The 20,378-nt window shown below is 42.4% G+C and overlaps 1 protein-coding gene across 6 annotated transcripts in view; it reads left to right on the top strand.

The window, feature by feature from the left end:
* Nucleotides 1-20,378, top strand: part of AGAP1 (ArfGAP with GTPase domain, ankyrin repeat and PH domain 1) — a 327,080-nt gene that overhangs the window by 211,636 nt on the left and 95,066 nt on the right. For 4 of the 6 annotated variants that reach the window (XM_065669647.1, XM_065669648.1, XM_065669643.1 and 1 more), the window contains exon 12: nucleotides 4,480-4,641. The exons of the other annotated variants lie outside the window; for them this stretch is intronic. In XM_065669647.1, the coding sequence (XP_065525719.1) occupies nucleotides 4,480-4,641 (162 nt within the window). The remainder of the gene's footprint in view (nucleotides 1-4,479; nucleotides 4,642-20,378) is intronic. 6 annotated transcript variants of the gene reach the window in all.

The raw sequence follows: 20,378 nt of genomic DNA, 5'->3' as shown, positions 1-20,378 counted from the left end.
TGTAAGCGCGATCGTAACGGGGTATTTTATAATATCAGAAAAGATAGTTTTAATAAAGCTGTCTAGAGCTAGAAAGAGGAACTCTCCCTTTGATGCTCCTTTGGTAGATGAAAACATTTTTGTTCAATAGGAGACCAGCATCTTTTTTTTTTGCTCATTTGAAACAAGTTCTGGCAACATACTGATATTCATTCAAATATAAATGCCATATTCACTTTGAAATGCAAATTGTTTAAAGAAAAATAGCATATGGTAGAGGTAAGTACCTTTTCAAATCAGCTCCCACACTTTAGGGATGTGAGTACAGCTGAAATTATTCTTTGGAAAGAATCTGGAGCCTTTGACACATTGAAGCTTGAACTAATCAAGGCTTCCCAGTAAGCATATACACATATCCATATCAAGGAAACAGTGCTGAGAATACATGGATTAGCATAGTAATTTAACTGCCCCCTGCTAATCAACTTAAACAACCAGCTGATGCATATATGCTGTATTTGAAGAAGCACTCTTTTCACAGCTCCTGAATGGGCCAGGTAGCTGACCGTGGATTTTGTGTTAATGTCAATGTATGTATCTTCTCTGCCTACAGATAGGTAGATAAAAAGGGGGCTGACAAGAAACCTGGAGAGGGGCTTTGGACAAGGGCCTTTAGGGACAGGCCAAGGGGAATGGCTTTAACCTGCCAGAGGGAAGATGGAGATGAGCTCTTAGGCACCTGCTCATGGCAGGGGTTGGGACTGGATGAGCTTTAAGCTCCCGTCCAACCCAAACCAGTCTGGGATTCTATGATATATACATATGTGTGTGTATGCATGTACAAACAGGAGAGACAGCAGAGGCAGAATGCATCAAGGCCATTGCTTCTAAAGCCTGATGTAAAGGCTTCATGTGCCTAACCTAGTGTACAGGGTTCACTTCTCAGTGAGTGTTGCTGGCATCCTCTTTTTAACTGTCTTTCACTTCTCTTCTGAAAGACTGAGATTATTTCTGTTGAGGCATTATCCTTGAGCAGAAATGCTTCGTTGAGGTGCCTGGGTTGGGGTTTGCCCATTACAGACAGGAAAATCCATAAGACTGTTTCGTAGAAGCTTTGTGCAGCATACAGAGTGTGCAAGAACAGCAGCTGACTTCCAATAGTCCTTATTTCGGTGTGATGCCATTAGTGCCTACTGGGGTGGTGGAATCCATGTCCTGGGCATGATGCAGTTAAACTGAGAAGTGGAAAAATGAGCTGTAAATTGGGAAATAATGATTCTGAAATAAGGTCATAAGTAACAACTTTGTGCTAGAGCTGAACACATTCAGAAAGGGAGGGGAAAGGGCACACTTTGTTTCTATAGTCCAGTCCTTTTGATGTGTACGCATGGATTCTGGCTTGCATGGTCTGATGTAAAGCCTTACAGCGCGTGAAGAAAGCGGAAATTAACCTTGAATGAGCGAGGGGTGCAGGTAGCAGGTCTATCACACTATGGCAGTACCTTTAAGAAACATTAAATGGAAGAATTCTTATTTGGTTTGCAGAATAAGTCACTTACTCAACAGTTTGATGTAGTAACATGGGAGATGGAGTTTCATAACGTGGCATTAAGGTGAAAATGGATGCAGACATGATGATGTAGAAGTCTTGATATTCTCTTTTCTAAGGTTTTGCTTTTGCATCATGGTTAGAAAGTGACTTAAAACCTCTGTTCAAATGTGAACTGGTCAGAAGATGTCAACATACTACTGCTCAGAGAGCGCAACACCCAGTACAGGGTAACATGGATGGGTCATCCAGTAATTGTTTCCAGGAATTCATTACATGTGGCTTCCCATTTTTCTAGGTGCGGTGTGAAAGATAGCTACAGGCTGAAAGTGCACTTTTGTGGCATTGCTCTTGAGTTTGGCAAGGTGGATGCTTGTGAAGAAAACAAGTTGTTTCCAAAGCTATTTACCAGTCATAACCTAAAGATGCCCGAAAAGGTCATACAGCAAAACCAAAGAGATTTAACTGTCTTGGTAGTTCTTCGCTGGCTCTTTTCTAATTTCCCAACCATCTTTTTTAAGTAGGAGACACTGAGTACAGTGTTTTAGATGCTCAGCTTGTGGTTTGTGTCAAGTACAGTGTTACCACACATTCTGACATCCACTGTTAACTCTTAGTCCTTCACAGCAGTGCCGCTACTCAACCAGTTGGTCCCCATCCTCCGCTGCTCTAGCAGGTTGTCCTGCCCCAGGAGCAGATCTTAGGGCTTCTCTTTATTGATCCACATGGTGTTGATGTTGGCCTAAATCTCAAGTTTCTAGTCCACTTGGTCTGAAGCTCAGTCATTCATGTCAGCCTCTCTCTTTAATGTGGTGTATCATCAAAATCGTTTATTAATGGATTGTGAAAACAAGAGGAAAAGGTTATTCCAAAGTGAGCATCAGCATCATTACCCATTTGGAAGGAGGTATTTCTTCTAAGAAACCTCAAAATCTGCATACTGTCAGCTAGTATTTCCATTTTCTTTTGTGACTTGAGGACACTGAGCTATAACCTGATCCTCTGCTTTGTACCTGCATTTCTGTAGGCCTGCTTTCTTTGTTGAACATTTCTTTGGAAGGTGCTAAAATACCAGCACTAGCAACTTGATCTCAGTTGATGGAGTCAGGCACATAATATCCTGAAGATATTGGAGGCATAAATTTTTCCAGTACTTTGGCACATGATGCTCTAATTATGGGATTCTTTTGGACAAAAGGGTTGCCCAGGGAAGGTGATTAGAGAGGAATTATGCGCCAGTAGCTACAGCACTTCACTGGGAGGCACCAGCATGGTTCCAAAATCCTATATGTATTTCATGTCTTCAAAGCAGAGATTGCCATGCAGTTCTTGGGACTGTGTAAGTGCATTCAAGACTCAGGTGGACAGATACTATAGTGCTGAATCTGTGCTAGGGACTAAAGATGAGATTTAGTCTTGGGAAAGGGGAAGAGAGAAAGGGACAATTATGCCAACTCTAATAACACAAAGTAGTTCACTGAGCAATGCTGTCTTCCCAAAGGCTGCTCTGGGAAAAGACATAATGATAGAACTGGGAGTCGGGAGATCTGGGTTTTATTTTCAAGTCTGCCACAATCTTCCTTTGTGGCCCTGGGTCATTTAACCTCTGAAAAATGGGGGAAATGATAGCAGATAATTAACAACCTCACAGGAGCATTGAAAATTAATTCATTAATTTTTCTGAACTCATCAGTAGAAGGTGCAATGGAAATGCAAAGTGTTAGGGTGTTCTGTAAAATTGTCTCTCTTTCCCTTTATATGTGTTCTTAAAGAGTATTCTTAAATCCATAGAAGACCTGTGGGGTAATTTGTGAGAGCCTGCCGTGAGGAAGAGAAGTAGCATTGTAAAATCTTTGTATCTTTGCAATATGCAAGTCCTGTGATGGGACTGGAGTCAAATACGCTCAGAAACCAACACTGTTGAGCAGACTTGGGCCCATATCAAGTTGTGACTGAAACCATCAGAAATCTGAGTTTCTGCAAAGGTTTTTATTGTTGTGACTCTGAGCATTTATTCAACCCGATCGTAGAATCACTTCCTGGATTGTGCTGGAAGGGCCCTTAAAGCTCGTCTCCCCGGAGGCTCCTGTTCTCCAGATCACACTTCTCCTGTTTTATGGCGAGAAACCTGTTCCTGTTGCTCCCCCTTACACACACTTCCCAGCATTTTGTTGTCCTAGACCTCAGTGATCAGGAAAATACTTGTTTCTGGTGTATGCTGGGGAAAGGCTATTGTTGTATCTCACCTGTAGCGTCATAGACCTTCAGACAGAGCTGTGATTTTGTGTTGCTGTGAGATGAGACACAGGAATGATGTTTGCAGTCAGTGGAACAAACCTCTAGTGTGTGCTTTGTATCATGATGCTGTTTTAAGATTAAAAGTCTAAGTGTCTTGCTTGGTCTTGCAGCGCTACCAGTTACTTGCTCCCTGTGGCCAAGTTCTTGGCTTTACTTGGGCTGCATGCTTACGTGAAATAGTATTTTGAGGCAGATTGGTTTAAAGTTGTGGAGTTGAGGTAGATTGGTTTAAAGTCTTCGTTGGCTCATCTTGGTTGCATGTGTGAACAGTGGTTTTCAGGAATACCTTCCTTTTCAGTGCAGTCTGCCTTGCGTGCTCCGTGCTTGTCTGTATCAAGTGGAGAACCTGTACAGGAGGTGATTGGTAGCAGGGTTGTGGAAGGTGGTGTTTCCTAGAAGAGGAATGAATAGGATGAGGTGAAATTTTGACAATTCAGTCCCTTGTGTCAGAAGTTCCTAGCTGGATTTGAGAGGGCTGCGGAAATCTGCGGTGCCCCAAGCTGATCACCCTTCATTGTTGCAAGGAGGGCTGCTTGGTTTTGGTGTTGGTTAAGTGACCTCTTTTGATGCTCTGTTAAGATGCACCCGTCCATCTTCACGCGACTCAATTTTGTCTTCTCTATTGACACAATTTGTTTTCCATTTATGTCTAGGGAACGTGACTACTAGCACATCTGTGTCTCAGATGGCAAGTGGGATCAGTCTAGTCTCCTTCAACAGCCGTCCGGATGGTATGCATCAGCGCTCTTACTCGGTCTCCAGTGCAGATCAGTGGAGTGAGGCAACAGTCATTGCAAACTCTGGCATTAGCAGTGGTAAGAAACCTGGAGCTGGGGGGGGATTATCTGCTGTGGGGTGAAGGGGGAGTCTGGTCGTTTGCTCTTTTAAAGGAAGAAAAAGACCCAAACAGTCTGATGTTCACCCAGATGCTCGGTTGGAAGCCAAACTTGTAGCATTTGAGAGAAAAAGAGAAATCAGATCAGAAAACAGATCAGTACAATACTTTATCAGCAAGGAGAGCTGATACAGTTACAGTACAGCTACATTTTAGTTTCGGGTGCAACATGTAGGTTGCTCATTTGATATTCTTATTTCCTTACTCCGTGTGGTAGGTGTTTAGTAGTAAATTATCCTCCACATCTTTTCATCAGGATGTCCTTTCTCTGCTGTGCTCTTGCTTTAATGTGTGCACACTACTGGCGTAGTCATAGTGTTTTCCCTGTGGAGCATTTAACAGTATTAAAAGGAGCAAACACTATTCCAGATGGTGTTTTGCAGTGATTAGATTGTAACAGGGAGACAGGGGTTGTGGTTTCTAAAGGGTAGGCATGATATGTGGTAACAAAATGGTGCATTTGGCTTCAGTGGAGTGCTTGGGAAGGACAGGGATATAATGCTATTCACCTATAGCTGACCTGCTACCAAGCAAATCAGAGCATGCTGGAAGCAGCCATGATGGGTGTGCTGGGACACAGGTGTTTCTAATGTGCTGTGGTGCAGAAATAGTTCATAGCATTGGAATGTATGTGTCTCGGAGCATAGGATTTAACAGGCAGTTGGAGAAACCATGGAAAGTTCATGAAATGGGCAAGACGAGAAGAATGTGTGAAAGAGTGAACTGAGAAGAAACTGAGAATATGGATAATGGGGAGAAATGTCAATAGGACAGGAGAAGGGGGGAGGAAAGTTGTTTCTGAATTGCTTATCCCTAAAATAGTGAGAATTACAGGAATATGAAAAAGTATTTCACATGTCCCATATATATATGCATATATATATATATAAAGTATGTACCTGTATAAGGTTTTAATAGTCCTGATACTGTCTCGGGTTTTTTCAGCAGTTTTGGGCAGCTTTTCAGTGCCACTTTATGAGAATGGAGGGTTTAAAATTGCGGTCACCTTGGCTCTGAGTGGCATTAGCCCTAAAGTCCATAGTGACTGGTCAGATTGGAAGGTGTCCCTTCCCATGGCAGGGGACTGGAACTGGATGAACTTTAAGGTCCCTTCCAACACAAACCAGTCTATGATTCTATGATAACTGCAGCACATGCATTTATTGAGCCTGTGGGTGACATCTTCAGGAGCTTGGTGTTTGCATCAGAATGGCACCGATATTGACCAAGTATGTCTGTAACAAATGCATTTTATTTCAGCCTCAGTGACAGCTGTAGATCCTGTTCAGCAGCAAGATAAAATGCTTCAGCACTGTTCCCTTCTGTGTCCACTCAACTCCTCCATTTCTTTAGAAACTGGTTAGTCTTTCAGGGCAATCTGCATTGCCCTACATGGATTCCTTTAGACTGTGAACTGATTTCACAGTTAAGGATATAGATGTGTCTCTCTTTTTCCTGAGCTGTTTTATCGTTTTAATCCATCCCAATTCTGTTTCCTTTTGAAAGGTTATATCACAGCTTTGGCTTTCTGCGCCCTTCTTTTGTACTGTAGCTTTTCAAAGAAAAGTTGGAGAATATTGTATGTTTGCACTAGAAGGAAGGCAAGTGAAAGACAAAATAGTCTCCAGTCCTTTATAGCTTGACATACCTATAGGCAGGTGAACATATATCATCCCTGTGCTCCTTAGAGCTAACTGAGGCTGTAGGAGAGGAAAGTCTTCAAAATGCAGATCAGAAAGTTCCTCAAAGTGGCATGTAATCAGAATGTTGAAAAGTAGAAATTCAACCGAAGTTCCTACTTTTCCCTTTCCCCTTTACGTTGTAACTCTGCTTCTGGTATTGAGATCCGTGCTGGACTTGTGCTTTGCTCCTGATGCTGAGCTTCAGCTGGCTTTCAGTTCCTGGTGAAGGGAATCTTTTCTCTTCCATGAGCTCTGTATTCCCAAGTATGTGCAGTACCCTTTTCTGACTTGACATTCATCTGTGATTACTTCTGGATCAGAAGAGACGACAGCTAGAATTACCTATGAAATACCTGCTCCAAAAATGCAGGTGACTGGTGGGTACCTCTGAATAAGCTGGGCTTGAACAGTTTCCTGAAGACGTTCTGCAAGTTGTATTTTTAACTTTATAAATATGTGGGGAAAATTGGACTGATGGTGACGTGTGTTTTAGGTTAGCAGGAAACAGGATTGTGCTAAACCTGCTCCAAAACCTCCAGCATAATTCACTGCTCTCAGTGTCTCATCCTTCGGTAAGCTCAGAGATGTGTCCTTTATGTTGGCAAGTTGACGCATGAAAAACCCTTTTTAATTTCAGGGGGTACTTTTCCTCCATTAAAAGAGTTTTGAATTTTACTCATAAAAAGGTAACACTGTGAAAGCAGCAGGTACGGCGAGAAGCTAAGCATCATTTGGAATTCAAATGCCGGTGTATGGGAGAATATGCTGCTTATTGTCACATGGTTTTATTGTAGACAAAATAACATATTGGGATTCAATTTTTCTCTGCACCTTCTTTCCCCCCCCCCCCCCCCCCCCCCCACATTAAATTAATACTTTGTGTGGCTCTGGAGAACTTTTCAAAGTCTTCCAAACCAGACCTTTGGTTTCCTGGGGCTTCTGTCTTTCAAGCAGCTGTGAACATCTCCTAATTAGATAAATTACTTTGTAGTGGGCAGAGCCACAAAACAGGAGGTGCTGGTTAAATTAAAGGGGAAAAATAGAAAAATCCATTCTCTGAAATGGAATGCCCCACTGCTTTATGACTATTACTGTTGTAAGGTTTTACATTTAAGTACCTGAAGTTTAAAATTAAATGTCTAATATCATTTGGTGCTGGTAACGTGAAGCCTGTGACTGCCCTCAGAGAAAATCTAGACAGCTTAGTTCAGTGTTTCAAATTGCTGTCTGCTTGATAGTGAGCGGACCGTGCGAGTGGCTCACTGTTTAGCTAAATACCACCCACTGTTCAGCTTGATTTTAAAAGCAGGAACATATTTGCCTTAAAAACTCTGGAATTTAAAAAGGCCGTTCCAGCAGCACATGAAAAATTAATTCTTTTTTACTTTTTTTTTTCCCTGGCTCTTTTAAGTACTTGACAGAAGTAATTTTAGCAGCAAGAGAGAATAAAAACTGGGGGCAGTAAATCCCTGTCCGGGAAGCTCTTGTGTAGATTCTTTATGGACCCAGAATTGATCTACATGTCAGATCCTGATGTAGTTTAAACTGTTTATCACCCTAATGGCAGTAGAGAGACCATGAGCATCAACTTATAATCCTCCATGAAAGAAATTGGTGTTTGCAGTCAATGAAGGAGCAGCTTAGCTTTATTGATAGATTTAGAACAATTACTGCCACTGCAGCTATTGGCCAAGAGGTTTTCCTGGATCGCATTGGAAGCCTTCAATTTTTTTCCTTTGATAAATCTTTTCCTTAATGGCTCTTTCTCTTGTTTCACCCTGAGTTATCTCTAGTTGCTCGCTGCTGGGGAATAAGAAGGTTGTCTGGTCTCAGGGGAGGCATTCGTAACCTGTTTAGGTGTTGAAGTTTTTGGTTCAGGAATGTGCATCTGCATGATTGCAATGTATTAACTGGTGGTGTTGCTGCTACTAATAGGATATGGTGCTGTTCCTCCAGCCTTCACAATTGTGCATCCCTAAAGAGCTTGAGAGACAGATCTTTAAACTGAGTATCAGAAAGGTTGATGGAAGAAACCACAGCCAGTATTGCACAAATCAGCTTCATTAGACTTCACTCACAGAAGACTGAGGATGTTATTTCCAAAGTAACTTGTTCATCTCTTTTTAAATATCAGGGTTTATAGTTTGGCTTCTAAGATTGTGTCCTGAGACTATCAGAGGGAAGATTTTTTTCCTTAAACTTAACAATATTAAGCTCTTCTGAAACAGTGCTGCAAACAATAGTTTGCATGGGACAGGGATTTCTTTCCTTCAGACTTATAAATTGACATTTGAATTCTAGCATGATATAAAATTCTGCAGTAAATCACGTATCTGTTTAAATATCATCCACTTAGGCTTTATCACTGTACAATTGCTTGTACGGGCCATTTGATCTCAGCTGTAATTTATGTAAGTTGTAATACCTGGTGTCTTTGGAGTTTCTAACAGTTTGCTGTTAGGGTTTATTGATGTAAAATTGAGTTCTCACTATGCCATAGGGTATGAGAGGTCATTGGAGTGTTTATATTAATGCAGACCTTACAACTTGCCTTACTTCTCTGGTCATGAGCAATTGGAATGATTAAATGATGGAGTCTTCTGCTGTACGTAGAAAAAGAAAATGGTTCAACCTGCTTCTAACAGTCCTAACACTTTCATTTCAAAAAGGGAGCAAGAAAGCATAATTTAAAGTTGTAGGAATTCAGAAGGCAAGTTCTTGACTATGATGAATTATATTCTTCCCTGTGAGGGTGCTGCGGCGCTGGCACAGGGTGCCCAGAGAAGCTGTGGCTGCCCCATCCCTGGCAGTGTTCAAGGCCAGGTTGGACACAGGGGCTTGGAGCATCCTGCTCTAGTGGAAGGTGTCCCTGCCCGTGGCAGGCGCTTGGAGCTGGGTGAGCTTTGAGGTCCCTTTTAACACAAACCATTCCTTGATTTTGTGATATCATTCCAAATAGATTTATTTATTGTGTTGAAGTACATCAGTGGTTTCAGTTGGAAGAGCTTTTTTCTTATTTCTAAAGAAGGAAATTGTTACTGAGAAGCAAATCTAAAGGGGGAGAGCTGTTGGGTTCTATTTTCTCTAGAGTTATTCTGGTTTTCCTGCAGTTCCTAATATTTACTATTGTAAAACTTGCCCTGTACAAGACAGAATATGTGCAAGTAATTTACAGTGTCTTTAAGAAGGAAAAGAAAACATTCATGTACTTTGCATACCCTCTTGTGATCAACAGACAAATCGCTTCTGGCACATACTTCCAGAGGGGACCTTTGCCAGTTCAGCAGGGTAAACTCTGCTAACAATGACTTCTTATTGCCTTCTGCTTTCTAAACAGCCTAACATATCTCAAGGAAACTTGGGTTATCAAGTACAACTTTTGAGCCTTTTCTGGAAAATTACCCCGTTCAGCATGAGGTTGCAGACTCAAAACTTCCAGTATTAAAATCTAGCTCACATGCTTGACAAGCTCTTCCCTCAAGCAGCCCAGTCAACCAGAAAGACTTATGTACAACAATGTCTTAGGTAGCTGGGCTTCCACCAGCATGCATCTGCCTTTACTTAGTCAAGAAATGGAATAGGAAACTGGTATTTTCTCATCATTAGAATCACTGTAGCACCTTCCTCATGGCCATTAATGCACAGCAAGAATTATCGTGCAGGACTTCAGAATTCAGATTGATGTTCACTTATACAGGGGAAGATGCAGTTTTGCAACCTGTAGTTCCCAAGAGTAATGTAAGGCATGCGGGGCAGAGCTCCTGCTGTGCTGGGGGTGACAAATAGGTTCCTTATAATAATAAATCAGGCTCAAACTTCATCCTTGTTTTTAAAGCAGATGATGTTGTCTTGAGAGAGAGTACAGGAACATCCTTACCATATTTGCACAATTGCCCAAGCAATCGGCCAGCACCACCTCATTTAGACTGTAAGTTTAGCAGTTTTCACTCATGCAGCTTTCATTGTCTCTGAACATTCCGAATCTCCTTCTAGATCCTCACCATAAGGTGTTTTGAGGTAGAGATCTTGACACTCTCCAGGAACAAGACATTTGCAGCTAGATGTTCTGCTGTATTAGTGTCATAGTTGGGTTATTCATCTTTTTTCCACTGCAGCGAGATGGCCAGGAGGATACCAAAGGCTGTCTTATATTTAAATGAGACCTTAGTGTTTCATACTGGCTTCTAGAATGTTGTAAAGCAGGAGAAAGCCATAGGATTTCAGTGCTCAGCTAGAAAGAGGTCAGCAAGAAAATCTGATCATTCTGATTGCTTCTAAGATATAGGTGTATGTCCCATTTGTCTTTTCACTGAGTTTTTTTCTCCAGAATGGTGTCAGCATAAGGATAAGCTCTCTGAAGAGGGTTTCAGAGTGTTGAATGATGCTCTCTGCCTGTGGTGTTTTAGGAATGTGTTAGCATCCAGGAGGAGTAGGACTCAATGCTTACCCATTCTGTTTTGTAGACTGTAAGAATCTCAGTTGAATGGAAAACTTTGAGATTGATTTAAGATTGTGGAGATTCTGACCCAAGTTCACAAAATACAGGCACTATCTCATGTTCTCTGGGTATTTGCATTTGTGCAAAATGATGGATGAAGAGCATCCATATCATACGGATGAAGAGCACTGGGAGGTGTTCCTCAAACTCTGCCCAGTGTACTACACTGAAAGCAAAACTGGTCAAGGAGCAAAACCACTGCAATGTGCTGCCTGTCTGCAGTATGGGTTCAAAGTGTACAAGGCCAGGTTGGACACAGGGGCTTGGAGCACCCTGCTCTAGTGGAAGGTGTCCCTGCCCGTGTCAGGGGTTGGACCTGGATGAGCTTTAAGGTCCTTTCCAACCTGAACCGTTCCATGTCTCTATGATGAGTTAAAGGAATGGAAGATATGAAAGCAGGTCTTCAGTTTCTGTGTCCATGCTGGAAGGGTGAGATGGCACCAATAAACCTTTGAGGTTTAAACTGAGCTGTGTCGTGATGTTAGTTCAAGGAGGGGGTATTTCCACACAACTTTGCTGCATTTCAGCTAAGTACTTCTGTATTTACCTGGTGCTGCTGTTTAAATGGTGAGCTGTATTATATGGATTTTTACAGTTCTGCACTGTTCCAGAAACCCATCTCCTTTACTTGCTTAAGATCCTCTTCTTTCTGCACTCCCCCTAATTAAAATATAAAGAATTGTTGCATTCACCAATTAAAACCTGTGCTTGGGTCCAAAATGGCAAGAAATGCGAGATTTCATCTTCAGATAATTTGACATTGGCAACCTCCTGCTCATCTTAATCTTGTTCACAGCCTCAAGTGCCAAATGTCTGTCAGTAATTTGTTTATGTGACTAAATTAACTTTTTGAGTGGAACTATAAAGCTTTGGTTTTCCCCATCATTTACGTATGGATGCTTAGATGCATATTTTGCATTCAGTTTCACTTAGATTTCAAACTGAAATCAGGATGTGCCTGGAATGTTTCTTACAACAGGGGAGAAGGACATGGTGGAGGATGGTTCTGGTTGCTGATGTTGATTAGGCATCACGTTGATGAAGGACATGAGGCTGCTGGAGCAAGTCCAGAGGAGGCCATGAGGATGAGCAGGGGCTGGAGCAGCTCCTGTATGGAGACCGGCTGAGAACACTGGAGCTGTTCAGCCTGGAGAAGAGAAGCTGCATGGAGACCTCAGAGCAGCTTCCAGTGTCTGAAGGGGGCTACAAGGATGCAGAGAGGGACTCTTCATCAGGGACTGTAGGGACAGGACAAGGAGAATGGCTTGGGGGGGTGGTAGGGGGTTGGAACTGAATGAGCTTTCAGGTCCCTTCCAACCCAAGTTAGTCTGGGATTCTACAATTAGTCTAACTTGTCTAGCAGTGCTCAAGAAATCAGTGCTGTTTCTGCCTGTAGCTGGGTTTGGTTTTCACACCTTCTCTGTTTGTCCCCACTCAGGAGAAAAGAGAAAATAATAAACCAGAGCGCTGTATTTTTATTATTGAAGCATAGACTTTAGCCTGGCTAAAGAATAGTGAGAACAGTGAATGTTCTTTTTATCAGGTCTTCAAGCTTGTGTCTTACTCCTCATTCCTGACCGTCCAGGCACAGGGTTAGTGTGTTTCAGTTTCCCACTCGTAGTATTTAAGCAGCCAAAAATCAGGACTTCCCAGGGAAGGAAAGTGGATACCCCAGTCACTGATAGGTACCTCACAGCCAGCTCCCCCCAGTCTCTATCCCGAGCATGACATGCTGTAGTATGGAATATCCCTTTGGATAGCCTGGGTCAGCTGTCCTGGCTGTGCTCTCTCTCAGCTTCTTGTGCCCTCTCCTCACTGGCAGAGCATGGGAGACTGAGAAGTCCTTGTTTTAGGGCAGCATTGGTGTGTTATCAGCAGTATTCTCACACCAAATCCAAAACACAGCACTGTATGAGCTACTAAGAAAAAATTAACTCTGTCCCAGTCCAAACCAGGACAAATACGGACCTCACAGCAGCCTTCCAGTACCTGAAGGGGGCCTATAGGGATGCTGGGGAGGGACTCTTCATTAGGGACTGTAGTGACAGGACAAGGGGTAACAGGTTAAAACTTACACAGGGGAAGTTTAGATTGGATATAAGGAGGAAATTCTTTCCTGTTAGGGTGGTGAGACACTGGAATGGGTTGCCCAGGGGGGTTGTGAATGCTCCATCCTTGGCGGTGTTCAAGGCCAGGTTGGATGAAGCCTTGGGTGACATGGTTTAGTGGAAGGTGTCCCTGCCCATGGCAGGGGGTTGGAACTGGATGATCTTAAGTTCCTTTCCAACCCTAGCTATTCTATTATTATATATATATATGTATATGTGTGTGTGTGTATATATATATATATCTCCACAACTGTCTTCTTGTGGAACTTCAGCGGCCAGCCAGTTCTCTGTAGCTCAGATCTTTGACATTTGACAGATACTGTATGTGGAAGTCTGTAAAACATATTCTATTCTCTGTTTCTATATTAATTTGTATCAGAGTGGAAGGGTTAATACTGAAGATGATGATACCCCTGTACAAAGTGAGTTCTTCACCAGGGAGGCTGTTCCCCAGTCTCATCTGTATAAAAAGATAGTTTAATCTTTCAAAGGTATTTTTCACATGTTTGTATTTTAAGATTGCTTTAGTCTGAAATGTTTGCAGCCTGGAATGAGGTTTGCTCTGATGTTTCTTGGTAGGTCACTTGCCTGGTAGGTTGAGATAGAGGATCAGTTGTTTTTCCGCAGTATCTCAGAAATAAATATGACCTATGGTCTTAGACTTTAGACTGTTAAAAGAGTGGCCGAAAAATCAACGCATTGACCACATTCAGCAGCAGCAGAAGGGCAGGCCTTTTGGCACTAGCTAAGCTGAAGAGCTGCATTTGATGTGAGGATGCCTGTGTGCATTCAGAAGTGATGTAGTTTGATCAGTTATAATTACAAGGAAATAAGTACACAAGCCAAATTCACTCAATATGAACTTAGAAAAGTAAATTATTCTTGCAGAGAATAACAGAAGTTGAGAGACACATTCTCAAGAAAAGACATAAGAGCAAAGTGTGACACTTCATAAACTGTTCTGATTCAAATAATGCGGCTTAAAAATGTCGTGAGCCCAATGCATTGTACATTTAAGCACCTTTTAAGTAAGACTGAGGGAGGAAAAAGAGCAAGCTTACTAGATTGACACTCTTTTAGTTTACTTAACCATTTTATATAAACTTTAATAATCTAAATTTATATAATAATAATAATACAAATTCTAAATGTGATAAAGTTTAGGTATGTTTTAAGCACAAAGTTGAGCATGTAAAAGGTTAATGTACAGCTGCCATCAGAGTAATTTGTGATTTCAGAATTCCTCTTTTTACATCCATACTTTGGAAGTTCACATATATGCTTGTAATAATTAGATTTCTTGTTTATTGCATGTCCAGAACCACACTGCTTTGTTTTGGCCAGGATCTGGACAAAGCGAGTGCAAGAAATGCACACAATGCTTTTATTTCTTCTCCAGCTTAATGAAGTTTCTGTTCCAATCAACATGAGAGCTGTTGCCTCATCAAGCATGTCTGTTTGCAGGCTTGGTTTCTTTCCAGTCCAGATCACAGAGCTGGGGGTACAGGGATGTTGTGTATATGTTACCTATGGAATCCAACACTTCAAAGCTGCTTCACAGTATACACAGTTCAAGGAGTGAAAGAAGCCTCTGTGTTAGATCCGATGCGCAAGTCCTTCACAACCTGCTGATTGTTGGGGGACAGCTGAAGCGCAGAGACCTGGCCTTCCCCGCAGGTGGAAGAGCATCTCCTTTCAAGTCTCTGGGCCCTTCATTTGTTACAGTTGATCTCATCCCTTAATGCAGCCATCGTGTATGCCACCCGCAGCCCAGGTCGATGAGGAGTATCCAGTTTACACGTCACTCCAGGCGAGTGGCTTTTCTGATGCATGGGTTTTGTGAGAGCAAAAGAAGGGTCCTGGCTCTGGTTATCTGAACCCTCAGAAGAGCTGGTAAGAGCTAGAAAGAGTGGTTGATAAAATGTTTGTCAATGACAGTTGTGTCATCTGACACCTATAAAAGGTGGCAAAGACGTTGCTTTATGTTAAATGCTTTACTTTTCCTCTACAGGTTTCTGCAATAGGAAAATGTTTGATTCTTGTCTTTGATTAAGAGTATCCTTCGTGTTGCTCCCATTATTTCTTTTCCTTTCTGATGCTGGTGCTCATGGCTTACGTCACCAGGAAAGCCTTAGCCTTTTCCTACCCAGCATGATGCTGTTAACAACCTATTTATTATATAGCAGTTATTCAGCTTTAATTGGAAAATGTTAATGGTGAAAGTCTCTTGATTTTTTTATTTTTTTTTCCAAATCACTGATATTTGGGCTTGTCGCTGAAGTCTTGTGGACTGACAGTGGAGAGCTACCTAACCTCTCCTCAATTACCAGTGAGTGGGTTTGATGCTTGAAGTTGCTCACAGGTTATACAGACTGAAGGTTAAAGTACAAGAGTAGAGACAGAGACGTCTTTCTGGCTCTGAGCTTTTCTTTGAAGAGAGTCGGTTCTTCCTTTCTGTCTTTATTTTGCCTATCCTGCAATACAAGGTAAATATTTCAGTAGGAAATGATGCAGTAGGGCATGGGTTCATTATTTTCCTAGTGCCTCGAGACCTCAAGGCTCTGTTTCAATGCAGACTATTGTTAATTAAGGGTTTTTTCCAATTAGAAGACAATGCTGATCATTAGATCAGGCAGAGCTCTGACCCTGTCTGTGTAATTAAGGCAAATTTATTATGCATATCATTTTGACAAGGATATAAGATAGTATTTGTCACACGGTGTTGTATGCAATTGGTCATGGTGTAGCTTGCGTATCCAGAACGTGTTCTTCTAGTGGTGCTTCCAAGTGTTTGCTTTTCTGAAGATCATCATTTCTTGGGGTGGTCTTGGTGGGTTTGCTAAGTCTGGCATGCCACAGTTGGTAACTTCTTTGAGGTGTCTGATTATTACCTGTCTCCAGAAGTGGGAGATAAACTAACCTGGAATCGAACCGGGGAGATACTGCCCTGAAAACATTCCACAGCCGTACAGTTTGTCTTTAAAAGGACCATCTATCTCCTTTCTCCCTCACAGGGTGGCTAAGAACTACTTACCTGGAATGAATCCCCATAACCAGCTGCCTTTTGTAATATTCCTCACCTTCCCATTTTGTATACACTTAATGGCCAGGAGGAGCAATGCCCATAGCATCATACACACAGTTTGTAGCAATTCAGGGTGACACCATGTAAGAATTACATCTTTTCAACGGATCTGATGCTGCCCAGTGAAAACATTATGCCAGAAGAATTAGAGACATCCCTTATACATCTAGACTGTGGGTTTATTCAGTGGGAGCCATGGAGTTAGTTTGCCTTGGGATGTGGTTGCAATCCTACAACATCTAAGACTTACATCTCTTTCTAGTTTGTTGTCCTTATGTATTCAAACAACTTGTCATGTTTGATCTTTCCACAGGGCATATTCAGCACACAGTACAAAGAAGGCAAAGATGCATCTGCATAATGGGGGATAAAACAGATTAGCAAACTGTGTTCACTCAGGGAGTAGTTCATAATATCTCTACCCCTGAGAACTAAAGCTGCTGTAAGCAAGATGTGTAGAAGAGAGATTAGCATCTCATTCTTGTTTCATGTTCTGAGGCTTGCAGGTGCTCTAATATTCAGTAGTCTTTACTTTGCTTGCCACTGAATTGGCAACACAGGGGGGCCGCTCAAGAATAGGTGTATCCTCTCCTTTTGTAAGATGGTAAATTCCGTCTGTGGTACAAGAAGCTAACTTCATAAGATGGCTTTGAAAGGGAGTTAACAAAATAGAGTTGTTTTTCTTTGCAATACTTTGATTTCTAAGGAGCAGGATGGTGTTTTACTAGCACTGTGTTAGGGTGCTCCTTAGGAGGCAAAATGTACCGAGGAATATACTTGCGGGGGGCGGGGGGTGGGGGTTTAAACACTATATTGCATTTTTGCTTTCATGCTTCTTTTATGATAGTCAGACATTGCATATTAGTAGAAAATGAGCCAGAAGTAACTTTGTCTTCCCTTTAGATAACAGAGACTGTAACAAGGGCTTTGCTATTTCTGACATACTGAAGCCAGTCCTTCTGATACCTGTGCATTACTGTCATGAGCCTGACTCTGTCTCTCAAGACTGTGGATGATGTCCCTCGCTTCTCACAAAGTGGCTTATTAGGCTGCGGAGGGGAAATGATCCTGCCATGCCTCCAGGTCTGCTTTCCTTCAGGCATGTGAACACATAGCAGAAGCTAGGCCCTCCAAAAGCAGGGAGACAGAGAAGTAAAGAGACCCTTTCTTTTTCCTTCCACCCAAGAAGGAAGCTTAGTTTTCCTTATTTAATTGAAATTGCTACGAGAGGGAAGGAGGCAGTAATTTAGGCATTCAGTGGGGTTTTCTGTACATGACAGGATAGCTTTGTGATTTACAGGCTTTAGGCACAAGGCTGGAAAAATGGTAGACGCCGTGGAAAGAGAATACTCCTGAGGCTCTTTCATCTCCATCCCCCAGTTCTGCTCAGAGCTTCCTTTTAATTTCCTTCAGTGCAGCAGGTTAATTTAAGCCCTCGATAGCTTGAGTGTCCAAGCTGAATTCAGCTAAACGATGACCGGATGCGCCTAATTCCTACCAAAGGTATGAGCTCTCTGTACTTCAGACATTTCTACCTTCTTTATTTTGTCTGTAGGCTGTAATCTCGTGCCACCCCTTCTCCCCCACTTCTGAGTGTTTATTACCATCCACAGACTTCTGCCAGGCTGCAGTTTTGACAGGATTTTAATGTCAGTCCTGTACCATCCGTGCCTGACTCCAGCTTTCTGCAGTCATTGTGCAATTGCACCATCCCTTTAACTTCAGTTTGAGGCAGAGGAGGAATATAAAGAACTTGATAGAACATTTATGGTAATAGCTGTAAAGGGAAGCTGTAGAGCATTGGATTTCACAGCCAGAAAAATCTCAGCTTGGGGAAATGGGTCTGAAATACAACTACAGATGGTTTTAGTCTATTGCTTCCTGTGTTTAAATAAAAGGATTGCTTTTTTTCACCTCTATTTAAAACACATGTGTAGAAGATGAAAGTGTCCAGCTATTTTTTTATTATTCAGTCCACCAGCTACCGACATCTTTGCGTTATTTCATTTCAGCACTAATGGCATAGTGAAAGTTCTGAAACACCCTCTTTGGATCCAGCCTTCCTTAGGTCGCGGCAAAGATTCCTGCTGCAGTCAGAGCTGTTGCTGTTGTTTTCGTCATCAGCGCTTTCTTTTTCCTCTTGAACCTGGTGCTATTAATTGTGTTGCTGCTTCTGCTCTTTAATTGATCCCATTCACAGGTCCCGCTTTTGTAACGTCTGCCTTCTTGTCACTTGGGCAAATCAAAAACCCAAATTAATCAATCTCCAGCCACTTGAGAATAAGGCCATGTTGGGGAGCTGGGCTTGACAAAAAAGTCTAATTTCACTTTGAAAGCCTGTTGGAAAAATGTAACAAGAAGATGCAAGAAAAATGTAAACCAGATCAAGCTCGGCTTTGGTCTCCGGAGAATAGCGTCACCTGTTGAGTTTGTTTCAAGTTCTTGTAAATAGGTGATTTGACAAAAATACGGAATAAATCAAAAGACATGAAAATAGAAGAGGTCAGAATATCCTTGTTTCCACTGCACATGGTTACACAGGAGAGAGGGTTGTGTGTGAGAGAGAGAATAGGAACTGTGGGCCAAAGATGAAGCTCCACTCTTAGATTTTTGTACCTCTGCCTTTGTGCTGTGCTATTCCTGTACCTTGTATGTTGCCCCCATTTCTTTTTACACCCCCAGCTCCTTTACCCTTGCCTGGGGCACTCTTACCTGCTTATTGTCCCTCATTTTCTTCTCCTCCTTGGTTCCTGTGCTGGTATCTTCTGCAGCTCTATAGTGCAGGCGCTGCAAGTAGTAAAGAAGAAACGGCTTCAATTCAAACCTCAGACGTTCTCGGTGCAGATGCTGAGGAATTTGGGGTGCAAGTTACTCACACTATGCTAGGGGCACTGAGGAAGCACAGGCTGGCTTTGAATTACACAGGAGAGAAGGTTGTGTGTGTTGTGGCTGCCCCGTCCCTGGCAGTGTTCGAGGCCAGGTTGGAAAAAGATGCTTGGAGCAAGCTGCTCTAGTGGAAGGTGTCCCTGCCCGTGGCAGGGGGTGAGACTGAATGAGCTTTAAGGGCCCTTCCAACACAAACCAGTCTAGGATCCTATGGATTTCTATGGATTCTATGGATTTCTTACCCTTTTCAAATCCAGAAGGACTTTTGCACCGTCCGTACAAGGCACAAATGGAGTTGTCTTTTGAGATCCTTTTGTGGAGCATGTGCATCTTCCAAATGATACAACCAAAGCTATAAAAAGATGAGAAGTGAGACTTGTGTAGAATGTTACCTCTTATAAACATACAATACTGACCTGGGATCAAACTAGGAGATACTGCCCTGAAACTGATCCCAAATGTGTTTCAAATGACAAATGAAGCGCAGTACAACAGCACAGCCCTTGAGACTCTGCTGAGAAGGTTTGGTTGGTTTCTTTGTTCATTTAATGTTCCATCTCATAAGTCTGGGTTGTAGTTGTAGGCAAGATACTTCTTTCTTTCCAGCTCTTATTTCTCCTACCACAGTCTTTGTCTTATCCCATGTGTCGTGCACCTATCGAGAAAAATCACTGTGCTAACAGCAGAGTGGCTGGCTTATTTAATATCCCATCTCTTGATAAAAGGGGTTTGTTTACCAGGTATCACACGTTCCTCCTGGGTATGGAGCAATGTACTACACATATTTAAATGACCTCAAATAACTTGCATAGATGTCAGCTTACCGTCAACGTGTACTATGAATTGTCTATTTTACTACTTTTTCTGGAACGTACTTTCTCATGCTGCTTTGTGTAGAAGTTCTGCTGTCTCTTGGTATAAACCTCATGTTATTCCATGATGCTGCAAAGCTGGAAGCTCGCCGTTAATGAGAAACCTGTTCTCCTGTTGGTACAGAAAGTGGCCGAACACTCGTGTGAAGTTCATGGCATCCTCCTTAAGGTGTTGTGAGCATGCAGAGGTAAACTGTAAGGGCCCAGCTCATGGCAGCTCTCGCAGCTGAGAGGAGTTAATAATGGCACTGGTGTTAGAGGAGGGCAGGGAGGTAGGTTGACTGCTGGGACAGGGCATGGGCATCTCTAGCTCATTTGTCTGGGCTACAGGCAGCAGCAGGCATAGGCTGGAGCATGGTGGTGCTCTGTTTTGGAGGAGAGGACATTTTTCAGCAGCACATTGCAGCACATCACTTAAAAACCTGGCTTAGCAGTTGCAGAACTGAGGATGTGCTGGTCAGGATAACCCCAGCTACATGGCAAGGGGAGAGTTTTGTCCTTAATGTTGTATAATATAGATATACAC

This window comes from Lathamus discolor, chromosome 3 (genome assembly GCF_037157495.1).
Source record: "Lathamus discolor isolate bLatDis1 chromosome 3, bLatDis1.hap1, whole genome shotgun sequence".
In the NCBI taxonomy this organism is placed as follows: domain Eukaryota; kingdom Metazoa; phylum Chordata; class Aves; order Psittaciformes; family Psittacidae; genus Lathamus; species Lathamus discolor.
The sequence above is the reverse complement of the archived record's forward strand: the minus strand, read 5'-3'. Positions and strand labels throughout refer to the sequence as shown.